The sequence below is a fragment of the Coptis chinensis genome, chromosome 2 (genome assembly GCF_015680905.1).
Source record: "Coptis chinensis isolate HL-2020 chromosome 2, ASM1568090v1, whole genome shotgun sequence".
NCBI lineage: Eukaryota > Viridiplantae > Streptophyta > Magnoliopsida > Ranunculales > Ranunculaceae > Coptis > Coptis chinensis.
In genome coordinates this window covers 71,155,629-71,175,893 of record NC_141457.1, presented here as the reverse complement: position 1 = coordinate 71,175,893, position 20,265 = coordinate 71,155,629, and the positions used below count along the sequence as shown (strand labels likewise).

The window sequence follows — 20,265 nt, the reverse complement described above, 5'->3', positions numbered from 1 at the left end:
GTTGCAGAAAATAATTCGCACTGACGGTGATTCTATAAAGTAGGTTTCAATGCTTTACTTTCATACTAACTGTGACATGATTCGACTTCTTAACTTGGATATTCTGATTCATGTGGTTGTGAAATTTGTAAAGTTCCTAATGAATATTGAGATCATGTTCTTTACGTCTTGCTTTTACCAATTATATTATGAATGAGGCGCGGTTTGGTGCTAAAGGCTGGCCTAATTTTATTATGACTATATGTATACTTGACCATGTATACAACCTGTAGAGAGTATCCAAATTCTAGCGAACGAGTGATTCAGCTGTAAAAATCATGTTGTAACTCCTCAGGCTCAAATGTGCTTTACTTCGGTGGGGTTTAGGTCACCTCCATTCTTATGAACGAGACTTGCTTTGCGTGGATTGAGTCCACTGGTAGGACAGACTGATCACTTATTAGCAAAGTTGACATTGGCTCGGCTACTGTCTTTCCCGAATATGTGATAGTGGTATATGAAATTTCTGTCTGTCTTATATATGTGAATATCTGGTATGAAACACTAGATAGTCATCATCAGGTGGGGAAGAAAAATGGTCATGACTGTGCCATGAGAATGACAATTATAGAGATCTGGGCTTCCATTTTCTGTCCGTTGCCTTGTCTAACTATTTCCTCTTAGCTGGTGTGGTCTGTAATCTTTCAGTCCCATTAACTCCCAGAGGTTATTCTGAAAAGTCCCACAAAAAGCTTTATGATGGCTCCGTCATACCTATCCTTATTGTCGTTATCATAGTTAATTGTTTCAGAACCTATATTGTTTTTCAACTCTGATAAACCAGGAATTTTGGTGTCTAAGTATAATTAGATGTTGCTGTAGTATTGACTATTTTGTAGCTAATCAGTGTGATTTGGAATGAAAAATCAGATTTTTATATGCTTTAAACAACTGCTTGCTGATATCCACAGGGATTGTTCTCAAAATTCTGCGAGGCTAATAATTCACCAGCTAATGGCTCGCCATGTTAGGACCATTTTCAATGAAGTTTCCCACTAAAAATACCATGGGGTCGGTAATATCAAACCTAACCTGAGATCATTATTCTGCAGTTGGATTGCTTTATTACTTCTCCTCAAGAGTGTTTATTGCAGATGATTGAACATACTATCTCCATTGTTGGGTAAAATGCAAATGAGTTTACTTAAATCGGGACCAGCACTCAGTAGTAGCATCTGAAAGACGACCACAACCAAAGATGCAGATTCTGTCTGCTATACCGTAATGGAGTTGAGAGAAAACAAAAGTAGCCTATAGGTTCAAGAACCAAGAATAGGTCAGAGTTACCTCACTAGTGTCTCGTAGCATTGGGGGTACGACAATCTAGCTACTAATATTGTCCAACATAAAATACGCATCACAAAATCTAGCTACTAATATTCTGGGAATGCATGTCCAACCTGCCATACTTATCAAATTTACTTCAAGAAATCTTGTGGTAACAAGTTGGGGCCACATACCTAACTAATCTAAATTCACTAGTAATATGCCATTGCATATCAATCCAACCGCATGCTTGTCAAGATAATTTTGTGAACAACAGTTAATGGAACAAAAGGTTCGGCTGGGTTCTACTTCTGCCTCTTCCCCCTGCCTGAATATCCAATTACATCCACAGGATAGATATATGCTGGACTACGAGTAAAGCCACGATGTCTTCGAACATTTTGTAGTAAAAGTTTGCATAGAAATGATATAGCTGAAACAGCCCATGCTCACAAAGCTTATCAGCCTGTATGTAAATACATCATGAAGTTATGAACCAAAGAAATTTACAGTGTGCTGAGGATAACCACAGTTTATTACTCGGTTCTGAATTCGAATAAAGAATACTTTAAAATTGCTGCGTCGATACAAAAGAAAATACAAGTAGGTGAAATTTCTTAAGTAAAAATAGGTCCATACTGAACCTTACTCTCTGCGCTCTAAATTTCTATATCCATCAGCACCAATTATCCTTTCAGTCCCTTATTCAGCCTGATTGAGATCTGTTCTCCCTTTCAGTTAGTGCCACAACATTTGAGCCCTGCCGTCAGTTACTTCATAGTGTGTTGATAATCTTTTTCTTTTCTCCACCGTCATGGCTTCTCACCCAATGCCCCATAAGTTCAAGAACTCAACACTTGGAAGTACAATATTATAATAATACTTGCAAAGCTGCAAACTTCCCTGCTGAAAAAACTCACAGGTTTATAGGGTTCCCACTGATACTGAGAAATGAGTCTAGAGCTGCTCTTCATCTATTGTCAAAACAAATGTTGGTATGTCGAATCTTGGCCCCGCTAGTGTCCTATAAATGTACAGCTTCTCAACAACGAAATCATCTGGCAAAGAATTTTCTGGGCCTCTCTCATCAATAACCTCAACATTGAGCCTTGGCATCTGCCGACCTAGCAACTTGCATGCTCCCAAGCTAACAGAGCACGAAGACATCCAAAGGGATCGCATTGTTTCTAGCTTTGCCACATTGGCCAAAAGGGCCTTGTCTCCAAATGGACAGTCCCTGATCTCCAGCTTTCGAAGGTTCTGGCACCCTGAGAGCACGCTATGCAGACCAAAATCACCATCTCCAGCAAATGCTACTGATAGCATCTCAAGCTTCAGCGCATATGCCCCAATGTATTCAAATACACGATCTGTAAGGAGACCGGAAAGGGAGAGGCGTTTAAGGTCCTTGCAGTGCTGGACAATGGCACCAAAACCCGCATCGAGTGGCTGCTGGGTTAGGTAATCTGGTGTGTGTGGCTCAATGATACAGAGACGAAACCGTGTCAAGTTGGGACGATTATTAGCAATGGTAAATAAGGCGGCATTGGACATCTGATGACAAAAGTAGAGAACTGAATGGAGCTTGGGACAACCCTCGGAAACAGACACGAGTCCCTTCTCTGTAAGTGACACATTCTGTTCCACACCATGCGGGTCAGAAGGGAATACTCGCAATTCTTTCAAGTCCTTGCAAGATGCCGCAACGGCTTCAAGGCCAGTGTCCTCAATATAGTCCAATACCTGTTTAGATGATAGTGAATTTTCAAGGTTGAACTACAACTGCTGCAAATACAAAAGGGTTATTCAAAGAAAAACTACACCCGGGGACGGCAAGTGGCAGAAACGTACCCATAACTGCTGCAAATTCTGACACTGGCTGATGAGCTTCATGAGATCAGGGTTTTGTATACTAGCGTAACTCAAATTCAAAGAAATGACTCTCGGGCATATTGAGTAGACGACTGGCAGGTACACAGGGAGGACCTCCCAAAACCCCGACAAGCTCTGAAGTGCTTTGCAGCCTGCGAAGGCGCCATCAAGGTTCGCATAGAGCTCGGGATGAACATCCATAGAGAAAGTGCCTGTACCTAGATCAACAAGCTGTGGGGCTCTTCTTAGAAGGTTGGGAATCTTCTCAAGAGGAACAGAACGGTTTAAACGGAGAGTCTTCAGGTTGGTGCACCTACCCACCAAACGCTCCAGGGCACAAAAGCTTACTTCCCCACCAAGGCACGCGAAGTTTAGAGATACCAATGACGTGCAAGATTCAGAGATATAGCTAAGCCAATGGCTACTCCTGTCGTCTACTTCGCATTCCCGCAAATCAAGCTCTCTTAGATTCCTGAATAATAAAAAGTATAACCAGGGAGGAAGTTAATATAACACAGCTTGATCAACTCCAAGTACCTTCTCTCCAACTCCAAACATCCTTGTACCAATAGAAATTAACTAATAACTGACCACTTCGGATCACCACTTTTGAGAGCACATATTTCTTACAAGAAAAAAGACTTCAGGAATATTGTATTAAGGCCCAAAAGAATACCAACTTTATCTGAACATTAATTATGATTCTTTTTATTTTGGTAGCTTTTTTGCTCGATTATGTAGGTTAAACAGATCTTTAATCAGAAGCACATGGCAACATAAGAAATAGCCGAAGGTTGTAACAAAAACGAATCTACCATCCTTTTACTAGTGAACCAGAATCTAAAAGTATTAATCACCACCAGTACAAAGCACAAACTCAGGGAATCCACAAAAGAATGCCTTGTTTGTGACTAAACACATTAAGTCTACCACAATGGAAAAGGTAGAGTGAAAGTGAATTTAATCAGGGAATCCCAAAAGAACCCATACTGTCCAAGAAGCTACCATCCAAAATAAAAAGAAACCCACATCATAAAAGCTCACAATAAAACAAAAGAAGCCAAGAAAAGCAACCAAATGACTATGACTAGATTTTCCATTATAACCATTCAAACATCATCCTGCAACAGATCTTTGTCTAAAAGGAAAACAAAAGGCCACCAAATAATCTTTTGACTAGACTTCTAACATTCCTCATTCAGAGTTTCAGACACAAAATTCCTCATTAGATCCACATCTGAGTAATTCATCAAAAAGAAGAATATCAAGTCAAACTCTCCATAAACACATAAAACCAAATATTTTCACGTATTAACTTCACATTACCACTCATAAAACAACATAAACACAAATAAATCTTGACGATTTAGAGATGCCCAATGGCCCAAAGCACCAAAAGCAGCTCAATCTACTAGAATTAGCAACAAATGCACATTTATAACAGGATGTCAAGATTCACATTTCAGCTCAATCAACTAAATTAAGGCATAAGGCATCTAAAAACAAATCTTGGCATTTTAGAGATACTTAGTGTCCCAAATCAGCTCAATCCACTTAAAATGCATCAAAGATTTGAGCTCAATGAACTAAAATTAGTAAAATTAAGGAAGTACCTGCAATTTGAAGCAATGGCAGCTAATCCATCAGTACTAAAACCTTCACAAGAAGTAAGAACCAAAACCTTAAAATTCCTAAAACTTTTAGAAACAAGCTCCAAACTCTCATCATTAACAACCATTCTTTTCAATCTCAACTCTTCTAAAAATGGATACCCTTGAGCCATAACTTTCGCCCAAGGACTAAAAAATCCGCCCCAACCTTCAGGCACAAGATTGAAATCAGCAAAATGAGGCTTCCCCTTGATTGAAACAGATCTAAGTTGAGGAAATCTTTGTAGTAACATCTCAGGACTCAATGCATAACAGTTTCCAATAAACACCCTATGCCTAGAACACTTGTCTATATCATACCATGATTTAGAAACTAATGAAAGGGTGTTTCTGTCTTTATCTAGTTGAATGAATGAGAATATATGTTCTAGTACTTCTTGTGGGAATGAAAATAATGGGATTGTACAAGGCATATTATAAGAAAGTTTTGAGTGGAGGTATAAAAACTTGTCTTTTTTATGAGTGAGATCTTAAGTTGCCATTAATGAGAGCTCCAAAAGAGTTGCAGAGAAGTAGTGTGAAGATAAGGTTATATGGTGTGGCCGGATGTAGGTTAAATGTTTTACTGTTAAGTTACTACTGGGCACGTGGTTTATCAATTGGGGACCAGATTAAAGAAAAGGGAAATATCCTGACTGCGGACATGGGCCTTGCACTGCTTTTTTAATTTGGACCATGTAAAAATAGCCCAAGAAACTGTAATCAACAACTTTACTGAAAAGTGACAACATAAAAATCAAATTCAGATCAACAAACTATGCATATCCTTATGTATAGGTGTTGTTAGTACATTGTCTTCACATACTCCAAATTGAACATCTATGTAAAAATAATTTACTCAACTGTCTCAGATGGTGCAAGGTTACTCAACTCCCTAACACACTTTGTTGTTGAGTACTTGACTTCAGCCAATATTCGTGCTACGTGTCTACATGTGAGGGTATGAAAATTGTTTATGTCCAATTTTATCCCTAGAGGTCAGATTCAACATTACACCAAATATAATATGAAATAGCGCGGATTCAGAGGAGAAGGTGTTTGGATGTTGCTTGGGGTTCTTCTTCTCTGTGGGGAAGATGTCTGCATATCCGTTTCATAGAAGAATATATAATCAAGCCCAAATGTAGTTCTTAAGGGTGGCTTGTATAGATGGAAGTCAATAATGTGGAGATATGGTGGAGTATGGTGGTAGCTTGTGATAGGTGTCAAGTTAAGTGGCTTGTACGTGATGATAAGAAATGGATGTTGTGCGTGCACATGGAGCAATTGTTGATACTATGATGATGTCACATGTTGTCGGCCTGAAGAATATAGTTATTGTAACAATGATGGTAATGATTTGAGTGTTGTAGTGAACAAAGATACGTTGCTGGTAGCAACAATGATGAGTTTGGTAGGTAGTGATATTATGAGATGAGATCATATAATGAGTGCTCAAAGTCGAGTACTTAGTATCTAGAGTTGAGTCGATCCCGATAGCTAAACGAGTGTGCGGAGCTAAGTCGATTTCGAGTATGGTAAGTATCCGGAATCGAGTCAAGTCGTTAGGTGTTGGAGAGTAGATGTCTTGACTGTAGATTGAGTTTGTTACATACAAGCTGTGCTAGGGTGTCGTGTGCATATCACATGAGTATTATATAGGATGTCCCTTACAAAAATGTCTTCCCCTTAAAATTTATGAGTTGGTATTGACAGTTTGATACATAAACAGAGCTCCTCTTTGGTTTGTAGTTTTGTACCAATGTCTTTATTTGTTTTATTTGTTTTTTAAGAGATTATTGTTCTTGTTTATATAGATACTAGGGTATGCCCGTGCCTACGACCCGTAAGGCGTCGACGTGCCTGCGGCGCTACCCCGAAACTCGATACACTCAATATTTTACGCGTCACGACATTACATTCTCATCGGGCGACCGTGAACGCGTGACATAACACAACCATGAAGGCATGCACCACACGCATCTGCACCTTCTTATGGCATAGATACGCACCTTAGGCGCCCCCGACACGCATCCATCCCGTACTACACAGATATGCGCGCCTTCGGTGCCCCCGACTCGCATCCGCCCTGTACCCTGGCCGAAGCGGTTTCCATAAAGACTTACAAACATGTTGGTATTACCATTGGACTGAAAAAATTTGGTAGTGGTTTTTCTCATGGAATGGGTTGCATAGAGAGTGATAGTGATGTATTTACAAGTTATATCAAATATACATAAGGAAGGAACAAATGAGTAGGGCAAATTCAGGCCATTGTATTACATTATTTGTAGTTTCTGCAAACTGATAGTAAGCCTGATTAAGCCTCATTCATTTTCGGATTGCAAGGGTTGGGAGGACTTGATAAGTGGAGTTGTGCTTTCCCCATCGATCTCAGGAGAAACCTTCTCTTTCTTGGATGGATACAGAAATTAATGTTGGACAATGAATAGAAGGTCAAAGAAGATAGACACCTACAAAAAGATCATCACACAGGCAAATAGTATAAGCTTGAGATGACATTTACTTTTCCTCTTTTTTCACAAATTTTATATTTTTTATATAGTTTCTTCAATATTAAAAGCACCCTTCTTACATAGAAATAGATGTTAAAACACGGTATCAATTTGTCAAATCAGGTGAGCCAAAGCAACATTTTTGGAAGGATGTGTAACTACGTTTAACAGGAAAGTGTATACACAAAATTACTAAGCAACAGTGTGGACTCGATCAGCTGTTTCTTTACAACATGGAATTCAGATTCACCCACTTCAATTCACAAAAAATAGTTTTCTTTTATCCACCAGTTCTTTCCTAGCTTTACCTATTGAATGCTATTTTTATCTTAAAAACTAACCACAGATTATGTCGAAACTAACTCTCACACAGATGAGAATTAGGCAATTAGTAGCAAACATTCCACTATATGATATGGAGGGGGTGGGTGATATAAAATTGATTTGTGTTTACCACATGACAAACCATATTAGAACTCGTTTGTGAAAAGTTAGATAAATACATTGCAATCCAGTGAGTGTGAATGGAAAATTATGCATACCAAAGAAAGCAGAGTTTTCCCAATATTTCCATTAAAGTTTACCCATGAACCTACAAAAAAAAAAAAAAACAAACAAACAAACAAACAAACATTATAGTGCATGAGCATCATAACACTTCCAAACTGTGATTGTTCTTAAAATAACATTGTGAAGCACACCTTGGTCTATGGACTGCATAGCCATCTGTCCGTAGTTTGTCATGCCTTCAAGTAAATCAAGTAATATGTTACAAATGCTCCATCCTATGGTGCTCTTTCGGGAAACATGATGGCCTAGATGTATGCACCGATATGTAAAAGAACAAACAACATGTCAACTATATATGTGGAAAGGTTGGAAGATTTAACCAAAGAAGGTAATAATAGTGCAACATTTTTCCAAATTAAATTTAAAGAGAGAAAAGAAGCTAGAATCGTGTCAAACCTGGGGAATGTATTTGATGACTGTCATGAAGACTTGTATTGTACTGCAAGATCATAAAAATGAATATGATATAAGGACGTCGCAAAAAAATGAATATGTTAGCATTTAAAGCCTAGTATTTTCTTATATTTGTGTGAGAGAAGCTGAAACTAACTAAGGCCGTATAGTTTTTTCTTTCTTCTTCTCCAGACTTTCTCCTTGTTTCTCTTATTCAATAATATAATATAATATTACTATATATAATGCTAAATAGATTTTAGATCGACTTTTTTCCCATTTTATTGAGAAGCAAAAAAAGGGAAGTGCTAAAAACGATAAGTGAAACACTAATCTTTGCAACATCTCACATGAAAAGATGTTCCAAAGATTGAAAGTGTACAAGTCTGCAATAACTATCTACCCTCACTTTGTCAAACAGGAAAAGTAACTTGAGAGATTTGTGGTTCTGCATATCACATAACAACACAAACTATGTTCTTTTACAGTTTTCTATATTTCTTGTTACTAACTACTCTCCCCATTGGCTAACCTGTGATGAGAAACTCAATATCATGAAAACTTACTTAAACACTTAAATTAGCCAAAGCCAAGATTGGGTTGGCAAGGCCACGAACACAGACTGTGGCAGAAATCCACACAACACAAGAGATTGCAATACAAGTCCTTGAGACCCGCTGGCTTCCGCGCTAAGCAATTGAAATGAAACTCCATCATATAAGAAAATCAATCAAATTTGAACTGAAAAAGAAAAGTTTAATATATATGATGAAGATAGCATCACTTACATCGTATATGAGAACTTGAATAAGGGTGATTCCTATGAGAAGAACTGCATGTATTGAGAAAGCTACGTCATTTGCAGCCTCTTTGGAATCATCTGCAAAGACACACACAACAACTGTCGAGAATCTCTCAACAAAACTGATGCAAAATTACCATAAGTGTTTATAGCAAAACGAATAATTTGCTCCACGCGCATTCTGAGAAATGGAGTATAGTATAAACTCCCAAAATAAAAACCTTTGAGAACATGATATCCTTGACACAAAGCGTAACTACGTTTGACAAACAATAATCTGACCATAAAGAGAAATTTACCACATTATAAAGCATATGAAGTAGCTTGTCTTTTGGCAGTGAGGATACTGGTTGAGGTGGGGACTCGTGTAACAAATGACCTAAAAACTAAATGTAAATCAAGAGAACTTCAAAAAACTGGAAAACATCGTACTGGTCTACATTTGGGAGTACCATCACTCTCATCAATTCTAGGCTCCAACTACATGGACGGTAACTTTAGGCCAAAGCACACTCTCCCCCAACATATTTTCATATTCAAGTGTCAACCATGGAACCAACAAATAAAACATACCCCAAATGTCTGGTGATCCAAGAAGGAAAAACGACTTTGGGAAATGAAAGAATAAATAAAAATGGGGAGCAAAAAGAGAACAGGAATTCAAGAGAGGAAGCACGCAACAACTATACCTAAATAATTTAACCAAGCACAAACAAACTGAAACAGTAAAGATTCAAGCGAAAGTGAACAATGTAACCAAGTCGCAGACTCAATGAGGAGAAAACACAATGCAAGGTTCTCGCCACCTTATTCTCGAGATACAATCATACATGCGTCAACATTTTGAGGTTAGATACAGTATGTCCCAAAGAGATAACCATCATAATATAAACTGAGTTTCATAATGGCCATTACAGTTGCGTTACAATCCACAATAGATTGCTTAATAAACTATTGAAACATGCCAGTTTAAAAGAAATAAACATACTCGGATTTTGGTAAAAGTGGATAGAAAATAAAAAACATAGTTGAGTGAATTGTACACACCTAACTGATAAGGGAAGTGTGATGGAGATTACTACTATTATAAAGTTCTTCGAGAATGAATTGCAATGCGGGGAAGAGTGACCAAAAATGAAAGTCAATAATTTTTTTTTTTGGATTGTCGATTAATATAAGAGGAGACTAAGCGGTGTTCTTTCGAGAGAAGTTCTACTCCAAAGATCAAGTAAATAACTATCTACTTAAAATTTCAAAAGTCCGGGAAATGGAACTCACAGAAATCGATCAAATGAATTGCGGGGAAATACATGAAGCTTCTTTGCTTTTATAAGCTCCACATGGCAGAATAACACATCACCAGAATAGAGCTGCAAAATCAACGACAAACTTTATAATTCCTCTCCATCAAAAGGTAAAACTTTAAAACGAACCTTGTAATAATTTCGATTGTAGTGTCCCTTCAAACAGTACATTTTCTTGGCATTGATTGCATAGCCATTCTGGCACTATGTTGGTGTAAGCTAGTAACTCTTCTGCCACTGTAGAGATCATAAATGGAGCCTACAAAATAAAAGTATGGGGGTATAGTCAGCATAATTAAGTTTTATTGTGAAACACGAGAGAATCCAAGCTTTTCTTTTAGCTCCAAAGGGAAAAAAACTCAGATAGTAAGTGACGTGTTTCTAACCACTTAAATCTTTAATTGTATGTTGAACTTTTAAATGTCTGCCCAAATATTCAATCAACAGCCAAATTCCAATTTAAATAATATAAATTTCTTTTGAAAACATTTATAATTAATAAATGTAGTAATAGATGAAGCAATTTACATGTGAATCAAGATACACAAAAGAAAATAGTGTACCTCCAGATTTGAAGATTTAAAAATAGCGTTGACTGCAATATTTTAGTGTAATTAGAATAGCCTTTAGATTAGCACACGTACAAAACCCCATAGATGGGGAGGGAGCCATACCAGTGATCTGCAATAGAAAGACTGATTCTGCGGTGTTGAAGACGAAAGAGCAGGAAAGAAAATGATTCTTTCTTTTTTTTACCCTATTTTTTACCCTAAATTAGAGGAGAAGAGATACTCGTGGAACCGATATTAGCTTAGAAATGCAGCACACCACCTAGATGAACTTGAAAGTGCCATGTCACAACTTGTGAAATACAATGACATCCATTGGATGCAGACCCTGCGGCCCCCACACCATTGCTTTTTATTAGATAGATAGTAGATGTTTTAGACCATAACCCAATTTGCAACCTAGATGTAAAACACAAGAAATAGATAGGCGGTGTATTGACTCCGTCTAGTTTTCTAATTTTAGGATTGACATTTGGTTCTAACATGTAGAAACACTAGTATATAGTATATGCCTACGACACTGTTTTAAATTAGGCCCAAAAAATCCCTAACCCACGATAAAAGTCAACCCCATAATGCAATCATTGTTGACCAAATCAACAATAATCCAGGATTCTTGTGCCCAAATAATAAATTGTACATACCCTAAGTCTTTAGATCCGCTACATTATAAGTGGAACCAAGGGATAGAAGAGTATTGAATAGATAAGAGTGACTCTTGTAACTAACTTTTCAAGCGATCAATCGACTTGGATTCAAGTTAGAGGAATCTTTTAATTTGAGAATAATTACGAGAAATTTCACTAATATAAATTTCATAAAGAGAATATCTATACGACTCTTTCTTTCTTGTCATTTTTGTGAGATAGTGTATGAATAGGTTGTATATTTGGATGATTAAGCTATGTCCAAATCATCAATACGATACATGCACTTTCACACTTTTTTTCAAAAAATTATACCAACAATTGGATACAAGCAAAACACAACAATCACAAAGCTAACCTGCTAAAGTAAAACACGAGATCTTGTACGCAGGACGGATCCGGTGTATGTTGAAGGTATTCACCTAAATACTCTCAAATTTGGGAGTGAAAAATCAATATATGCTGATATTTCGAACTTTACCCACTAGCTTATGTTCTTATTACTATTTAGTAGCTTGATGCTCATAATTGTATGAATACAAAAAATTTATGGTGCTTAAACATTTGTTTTTGCTTTTATGTGTTTCCTTAAGTCCTTAACTGTAAAAGAAACTCGGTTTGGTTAACAAAAAAACAGCATGATAATTGAATAAATGCCGTTTTTACGTGTTATTTATTTACAACTACAAAAATTCTGGAATCTAATTTTGCTTTTGAAAATATTGATCATATTTAAGTACGGCCTTAAGAAAATAAAGTACACATTTTCTTATGAAATGATACAGTTGTTGTTGAGTGTGGACATGAATAATTGAATACCCACGGAAAAAATCCTGGGTCCGTCCAGAGTTGCATGTATCTAACAGAACAATCAGCACGTGCTTAACCAATGTTTATACTTTTTACAATAATAAATTATATTGAATTATAGATTTATAGATGGGAGAACTAACCAAATTTACAAGAGATCTTAAGAAGATTAGGTAAAGAGTTAGAAATGCATATGGGCTGTGAGAAGTGAGAACTGGTAGATGTGAGCATGCTTGCATCCGACTGCCAAACTTTCTAATCAAAATGTACCAAAAATAACTCTCTAATGTCCTCTCATATGCTCTATATAAGTGTTGCCCAGGATCAAATTTCTACCTCAAAGCTTTGCACGCACCATCGCAAGAGTGAGATCAGGACTTCACTTTTGTGGCGTTGTGTTACATCTTTGGGGCTCTTGTATTCTCCCTTCGCCATTTTTCTTGGTCGTCAACTCGTCATTGCAGTAGCAAAGACGCGGAGTACATTTAGGATGGGGCCAGGCGGACCTGGTTGGTCTGGAGGACCTCCTGGTTTTGGACATGGACCCGGCGGCTTTTTTGGTGGCATGGTAAATGGTTTGTGCAACGTGTTTTCTTCTTGGTGAGTTCATCTATTGTCTCATTTTGCCGTTTTGGTATATTTTATGTGCTTTAGAAAGGACTAGGCATGGTTGCTGTTGCATTACGACTTAACAGAGGTCAAAATATGAATATTGATCCTTGACCACCGTGAAAAAAAAATTGCATCTGGACTTATTTAATCACAGTACTATTCATAATACATTACCATCAAAATGAAGGCATAATTGAAGCAAGCTAGAGGATATTTGTTCTATTTTTCTGAATTCTTCATCCAAGGTTTAAGCCTAGTAATTTTTTGTGTATTCGCGTTTTGCAGCTTCTACTTCCTCTGTTGTTGCTGGCTGATACAAGACTGCTTTGGTGGGGGGCTTCCACCTCCTGGTCCATTTGGGCCACCTGGTGGACGACCATTCTGAGATTCCAAAGTAGAGGATGGCTGTGACATGCAGTATGTTTGCTGAGATTAATAATTAGTTGAAAATTGAAATAACTTCATTCTTCTTCTTTTGTATCTGGGAAGTGAGAATGAACTCTTCGTGCGATAATCTAATGAAGTTATGAAGCTATTTAGTTGTAATGGTTTTAAGGAATTATTAAACACATTGGTAATGTAAGGGAAGATTCTTGTTTAATTCACGTGTAATCTCTCTAAAGTAAATCCAATATGCGGATTGCGGAGTCAGCATCGCCCAATTTCACTTTTTTACTTTTGAAACAAAAGTGGTTTAGAATCATTTTGTAATCAACTATTTCCAGTTCCAAATACACCGAAAAGGAGGAAAAGAACACAAACACAAACCGTCAAACCATATGACAGAGACAAAAGCATAAATTGTAGAGATCCCATAAGTAGAGATCATTCTCTCTAAAATTTGGAGAGATCAACACAAATAGCCGTTGGATGGAGAATTTTTTTTTCGAGATCAAGATTGTTGCATGGCCCACAACTGACAAACCACACAGTATGATCATGTCATCCAACGGCTGATATGAAGTGCGCACTAAATCTCTCCTTATCATTTGCCTAAATTGTAATGTCTGTTTGTTTTTTCACTTTCGCTAAGAAAACTTTTTATATTTCATTGATTGATAGAACTCAAATGTGCAAGTAATTAGTCTTCAAGTCAAAGATCTTCCTCGTAAAAGACTGGACGAAGCATTCTATGTTACATTGTTACCACAATAGGAGGTTAAAATCTTTGCATAACATAGATCTAATCGATCTGAACGTGACAAGCAAAGACCTCACATTGTTTGACAAGGACATATTTTCATACAATCCAAACATTTGAAGATCATATATATGCACATACCGGACACAATGCACACGCAGAGACGCATTTACCCAAGGGCCTGAAACTCTGATCGTTTAGTTGAGTTACATAATTTCTTGGTTGTACTGATTACAAAAGAAAAAACACTGAAACTGTTGAGCTGAATTTCTTTTTATGCAAAGGAAGAGGGTCTAAGGGAACTCAAAAAAGTGCAATTACCCAACCGTGGGAATTGATTCATGCAACTCCTAAAAGGCGTCAACCGCGTCACTTAACCAACGATTTCCAGAGAGCACTCAAATAAGGACGCTAGAAAGCAACAATAAGACAAAGGGAAAATACACTAAACCACTAGCCAAAAGTTTGTGTCGACCACAGCAAAAATTATACTCAGAATCCCAGATTCGGAACCCACCAACACAAAAATCTAGTAACAACTTTCAGGGATTCATTGCCACTGGCAATCTAAATTTCACTGTTAAAGACTTAAAGATGAAGGAACCTTCCATTTTAACAATTCAAAAGTGGAGTAGGACCAGAATTAAGTGAACCGGTGACTGTTCGTGAGTCGGCTTGTATTACTGTTTGGTGTGCTGATCTGGAATCCAGAAAATTAAAAAAACAAAGGCTGGACCCACGTGAATCTTTTAGCGTCTTAGTGGGGCTTGCAAATTCCGTGAATATTAGTGTTACTTCTCAACAAATTTACATGTCGCAAACCACAGATTTCCTTCATTCATAAGGATTACAATAAAAACATCTGTCCATCACCTTCTTATGACACTGAAAAGCCTTCTTCGGAAATATTGTTTCGTGTTCTCTTCCACGTTGCCTTTTTGATCTTCAAACAGATTATATGAGCTACTACATGGTGGGATAGATCCAATAATCTTTCATAAACACAAACAAAAACGAAAGAAATATAGACAGAACCGCGGAACAAAAAGAAACAAACAATACCAGCAGCAACACAATACGACCTCTACCATGGATAACCCTATAAACCATGGTTTCAAATATGACATTATCATCTCCACCTTCATACCTGAGGGCCATCAAAGTCAGTCGTGGAATAGGTTTCAACAGAAATGAAGAGATCCTTTTTGGAGAGAAAGCACGAGCAAGATTATGGCATGCAATGCCTCATCTTTGAATAGTTAATATGTACAGAAACATGCAACAAAACATGGATACGGAATAGGGGAACCTTTGTAACTAACCGGTAAGTCCCACTCATTCGCTTGCTGGTCTTTGGCATTGTCATTCTATTGTCAAGTGATTATTGCTATATCCATTGATCTTCCTCTGGAAAGGATCTTTGAAGATTGGCTAGTCAGAGACAAAAGACATAATAGTGTCAGTGAAGTTAATGTTGGAAGCATATGTTGTATCTAATGCTCTCAGTAAAACATGTAGGCTACATGTGAAACCATTACAGGAACTATTAGCAAGGCCACAACTGAGAGCATGTGAATGGTGATAACTAGATTTTACATGAATCACATAATCAAAAATTAGGTTCTCCCAGAAAATATTATAACATAATTCAGCCATTTAGGCTGCGCTAGGTATCACGCAAAAGGTTGCCAACCTCGGGATATCTAAGTTCCAATAATGTTTTTTGCTACCCACCACGCACATTTGTGTGCATCTTTATATGTTGACATCAATAAACTTTTTCACGTGTCAAAACCATAAACAAAGAAAGCAGAAAGTGCACACATGCACAATATACATTAACTAGATATGTTGAATAATATGCTTTAAGGGGGCTGGAGCATTATCCTGTCCAGGTCTAAATCTTACTCCAAAAGAATGGCATGACCAAACATTTTGTGTTGGGCCTCAAAGTTTTTAATCTTTGATATATACTAGACAACTTAAACAAGACAAAGTCATAAACTCGTAGCTATCAAGATATGCCTTCTGGACTTATTTTTCATACAAACTTCTGCTGGCTGCCTAAATTTGCTTTTATACCAGCCACAGCTGGATCAATGTTTTCCTTGCATATTAATTATCGCCCCACTGATTAGCCATACAAAAAAAAGTGAAGAAAGTCATTCCACACCAAGAAAAATGAAATGGTGGTAGTCACATGCTAAGTGTGGTCAAATATCAAATTAAACATTCTGCCTTAGCTCATACATCCCCGTCTTCTTCTATAACATTGAAGCAAATGATACATCATACAATGCAGTAATTGTCTGTTACATACTAAAATTGTTCTTTCTCTATCAGCTATAAATCTAGATGCAAGAATGGAACCTTATCCATTAACCAGTGTACTAAAAAGCTGTGGTCATCCTTTAGTGGTTTTGCACTGATTACTATGTCGATTTGACATTCCGAATATATGATTTCCATCTATGTTAAACTTTTCAAAAGAATTTGCAGTGACGTTACATGCAATAAGTTAATTTCGAACTGCTACCACATAAAATTTGTTCATGCCGTCAAGGCTATCTAAGTATCAATTTTCAAAGAAGCACATTGCATACCTGTTTCAAATTTTGTCAGTCATTCACACGCAATCTTGGTGTCAAAGCTGCTGAGGCAGATAGCAAATGCTTGGAAAGCCGAAAGAGGATACCGGAAATCCATTGTGAACAGGTCCTTCCCCACTTTTCCGAACTGCAGAAGGACCTTCTCCTGCTCCTGCCCCGTCAATCCATTCTCAGGAGAAGCCACCAGCTGGAAGTTCTTCACTGAAGCAACTGTAACCCGTCCTCGGAAGTTGAGACACCAGCACTGGAGCTGCTCATGCCACCTTGGAGCCTTGTTCTTTAGCACCAGCATCCCTTCTTTTGGGTTTGCCAAAGGCCCTGATGAAAGGCTTTCTGTGCGTGTTGACTTGGAACGAAAAAATGGGAGTGACGGGAAAAAATCTGGGTTACTAAGTGGGAACTCAGTTTGGGTTGGGACGACTCCTCCAGGTTCAATTGCATTGGCAGGAATGGCGTCCATTGTACACAGCATTCTCCTAGGGCCCCTGCGTTTTCCATAACCACAAATATGAGACTAAGTACATATAACTATGTTACATGGACACGCCATATTTTAAAAAAAAATCCATGTCAGATACGTATCCACGTGTCCATGTGGGACACACATGGACACATATCGTATGCAATATACCTCAATTTTTTATATCTTGCCGTGTCGGATACAGACACACATGTCCGTGTCAATGTAACTTGGACATATAATGATGATTAAAGGTGAGGTCCAAAACATGTTCAGGTGAGCTCTAAATAAAGTCTTTGACTTAGAAACTCCTTACTGTCAAATACTTACCTGGAACCCAGAACATTCAACTCATACTGAACATGAGCAACTGCGTAGTTTCCAGCAGGCACCCTAGGAGAGACCCGTTTCAAACCTAGCCTAGTGGAGCGACTTTTGGTACCAGTAGCCCCAGCATGAGGAGGCTGACCATCATATATTACAAACTTGGTTCCTAAGAAGTTTGATCTGCAAAAAAATAACCGAAATTCAGAACATAAATATGTAAAACAAATGTTACTGTACATTTGGTTGGTTTTTGTATTTTCTCCCCATCAAATTGTACGTCAATTGTGCCCACCTCAACTTTCCAATGTACGTCTCACTCCCCTTCGACATGTCATCTGCATTTAACGAGATGATGTAATCTGTGCAGGTGGGACGTCGATACTTGCAAGCAGCGAGCAGGAACTTGCCATTATCAGTCAGTGCTGCCCAAGAGACCAGCCAAATGTTCATGGATTAAATATTTACCTCTCAAAAAGTTAATGAACAAAGATAGATGGGTTTAACTCACTGGAACAAATAAACAGATGAATAAAAAAATGGAAAATCAAATCCTTGAAAGATCTAGAGCATAGTTATCAGTATTGTAGGATAAGAATCGTATCGTTTTGCTTCCGATACGTATCATACTACTGTATCGAAAATATTATGTATCAAGACAATACGTGATACATCCTGTATCAAGCAATACACTTTAGAAACATTAAATAATTAAAAACTGTATCCGGAAACGAATTTTTAAGAGTTACTTAGTTTTTTCTTCTCTTTTCTAAGCTTTGGAAAAACATCTTAGGTTTTGGTTCATATAAACAACAATCCTAACCCAAAGCAACCTTTACTCACTCATCTATTAGCTATCTTTTAGTCCTTTACATTATAATACTAATTTGGGCTATGGGGTTGAAAATGAAGACATTTTTTACTATCCACTAGTAGTGTTGTACGTGATAAACTTTATTTATGTATTTTACGCGTTATCATACAAATTGATACTCGGTCCACTAAAAATGAAAACCGAGATATGATACAATGTACGATTTGATAACTATGATCTAGAGTAAATAAATAAAACCCTTGAATTGAGTTCATACGCAATCCAGTTAGCCTAACCAAAACCATTGAACATAGCATGTTCAACATACCCAAATTACAAAAGTTTCAACAATACTGACTGCATAGGCCACCACATTCACTGAAGAAAATGTATTACAAGACATTACAAAGATTGCAATTGCTCACCTTGGGTTAGACCAAGATAAAGATGATAAGTCTGAGTACTCCGATTCCGCTTTATGAAGCACTGGAGAAGGGCATCCCTTGGGCCAGGCTATGAACAATTTGAATATACTTGGTAAGTACACGCAGAAAATTAAATAGCACACTCTCCACTATTAAGCCACTCCAAATTTTGACATGTAAATTTCTAAAGTTTGCTTCATAACACAAGGGCTTAAAGGAAAACTAATGCTCCTTCCATCACATGATATCCAAAATACATTACACCAAGTTTAAATATAGAATCCGAATAAGAAAATTATTACCTGCTTCAAGGAAATAGGAAATGTAAATTTCCCAGAAAGTTCAGGTAACTTAACAATCTCTTTAACAATATCTCTCCAGCTCCTGCAAACACCAGCACAAGCAACAACATGTTTTCTAAGAGGCCAATCACACTCAGACTCCTCAATCCGTTTCAAAACATCTCTTAATAACTCAGGTGGCATATTAGCCCAACAACTCTGCTTAAAAACATCAATGCTTAGTAATGGCACTACTACTACCCCACCATCTTGTACTAGTCTATGTGATCTTGATCTTAATCCTCTTCTTGATATACTTCCTATTTCACTTCTCATATCTTGTATTATACTCTTTAAAGGCATTTTACTTCTCCTTTGAAGATCTAAATCAGTTCGGGGATTCCAATGTTGTTTAAGGATAAAAGTCAACTAAACTTGAAGATCAGTTTCATGAATTTTGTTTAAGCAAATTCATTTGTGTGTGAGAGATGTGATGATTATGTTCTGTGTGATAAAATGACCATGGATGCCCCTCGGTTTTTATTCTATTATATTTTTTTTCAGTTTAATAATCAGCTTTATCTGCTTATCAAGGACCTTGGTAGACGATATCCGAATCGAACTGTTATTATAACTAGGCCTGGAAATGGGGCGGGTTCGGGTTCGGGTCGGATCAGACTGTATCCATGCCCAGATCTATTTTTTCAATACAAACCCAGATCCGGATCCATAACCCGAATGGATCCAAAATGTCATACCATATCCGAACCATTTATGTAAATGGGATAATCAGATCCGAACCGTTTAGAGTAAAACCATATTTGAATCCGAATTAAAAATGGATAATCCATATCCGACCCATTTTCTTATTCGGACTCATTATTAAAGTCCAAACCCGTTGAAATGGGTTTGGATCGGGTATGATTCAAGTCAAAACCCGCACCATTTCTAGCCCTAATTATAACCGACCCGAAACCAAGCTGATCTATTTCTACACTAGGTATCACTCGTGTATGGGGGGTGCTTATTATATTATTTGTGACATTAATTTTTGTACATCCAATATTTTCAAATGTATGCCTATGTGGGAATTTGTAGACATTTTATTTTGAAATGGTTGTTTATTTTATAGATGGCCAATATGTGGTTGTGTCTCAGACTG

General features: G+C 37.4%; 2 protein-coding genes and 3 long non-coding RNA genes across 6 annotated transcripts; 1 reads left to right on the top strand and 4 right to left on the bottom strand.

The window, feature by feature from the left end:
• Positions 1 to 1,822: 1,822 nt before the first annotated feature.
• LOC147517563 (protein TRANSPORT INHIBITOR RESPONSE 1-like) lies at positions 1,823 to 5,383 on the bottom strand. Its single transcript, XM_086589745.1, has 3 exons — positions 4,791 to 5,383; positions 3,157 to 3,649; positions 1,823 to 3,048 (listed from the first exon to the last, which is right to left on the bottom strand). The coding sequence occupies exons 1-3, from the start codon at positions 5,258 to 5,260 to the stop codon at positions 2,263 to 2,265; spliced, it is 1,749 nt and encodes a 582-aa protein (XP_086445871.1). The 5' UTR covers positions 5,261 to 5,383; the 3' UTR covers positions 1,823 to 2,262.
• Positions 5,384 to 6,979: 1,596 nt separating this feature from the next.
• Positions 6,980 to 9,171, bottom strand: LOC147517562 (uncharacterized). The gene is made up of 6 exons (XR_015211484.1): positions 9,094 to 9,171; positions 8,872 to 8,994; positions 8,309 to 8,351; positions 8,044 to 8,157; positions 7,885 to 7,934; positions 6,980 to 7,300 (listed from the first exon to the last, which is right to left on the bottom strand). It is a non-coding gene; the product is annotated as an uncharacterized LOC147517562 (long non-coding RNA).
• Positions 9,172 to 10,386: 1,215 nt separating this feature from the next.
• On the bottom strand, positions 10,387 to 12,286 carry LOC147517561 (uncharacterized). 2 transcript variants are annotated; one of them, XR_015211482.1, is made up of 3 exons: positions 11,986 to 12,286; positions 10,581 to 10,670; positions 10,387 to 10,477 (listed from the first exon to the last, which is right to left on the bottom strand). It is a non-coding gene; the product is annotated as an uncharacterized LOC147517561 (long non-coding RNA). The 2 variants fall into 2 exon arrangements; XR_015211483.1 differs by having other exon boundaries at positions 10,410 to 10,477; positions 10,541 to 10,670.
• Positions 12,287 to 12,617: 331 nt separating this feature from the next.
• On the top strand, positions 12,618 to 13,650 carry LOC147517560 (uncharacterized). Its single transcript, XR_015211481.1, has 2 exons — positions 12,618 to 13,037; positions 13,335 to 13,650. It is a non-coding gene; the product is annotated as an uncharacterized LOC147517560 (long non-coding RNA).
• A 1,352-nt stretch (positions 13,651 to 15,002) lies between these two features.
• On the bottom strand, positions 15,003 to 19,706 carry LOC147517559 (tubby-like F-box protein 3). The gene is made up of 6 exons (XM_086589744.1): positions 19,125 to 19,706; positions 18,823 to 18,910; positions 17,879 to 18,008; positions 17,590 to 17,766; positions 16,794 to 17,284; positions 15,003 to 15,621 (listed from the first exon to the last, which is right to left on the bottom strand). Exons 1-5 carry the CDS (start codon positions 19,464 to 19,466, stop codon positions 16,813 to 16,815), a joined length of 1,209 nt encoding a protein of 402 aa, XP_086445870.1. The 5' UTR covers positions 19,467 to 19,706; the 3' UTR covers positions 15,003 to 15,621; positions 16,794 to 16,812.
• Positions 19,707 to 20,265: the final 559 nt, after the last annotated feature.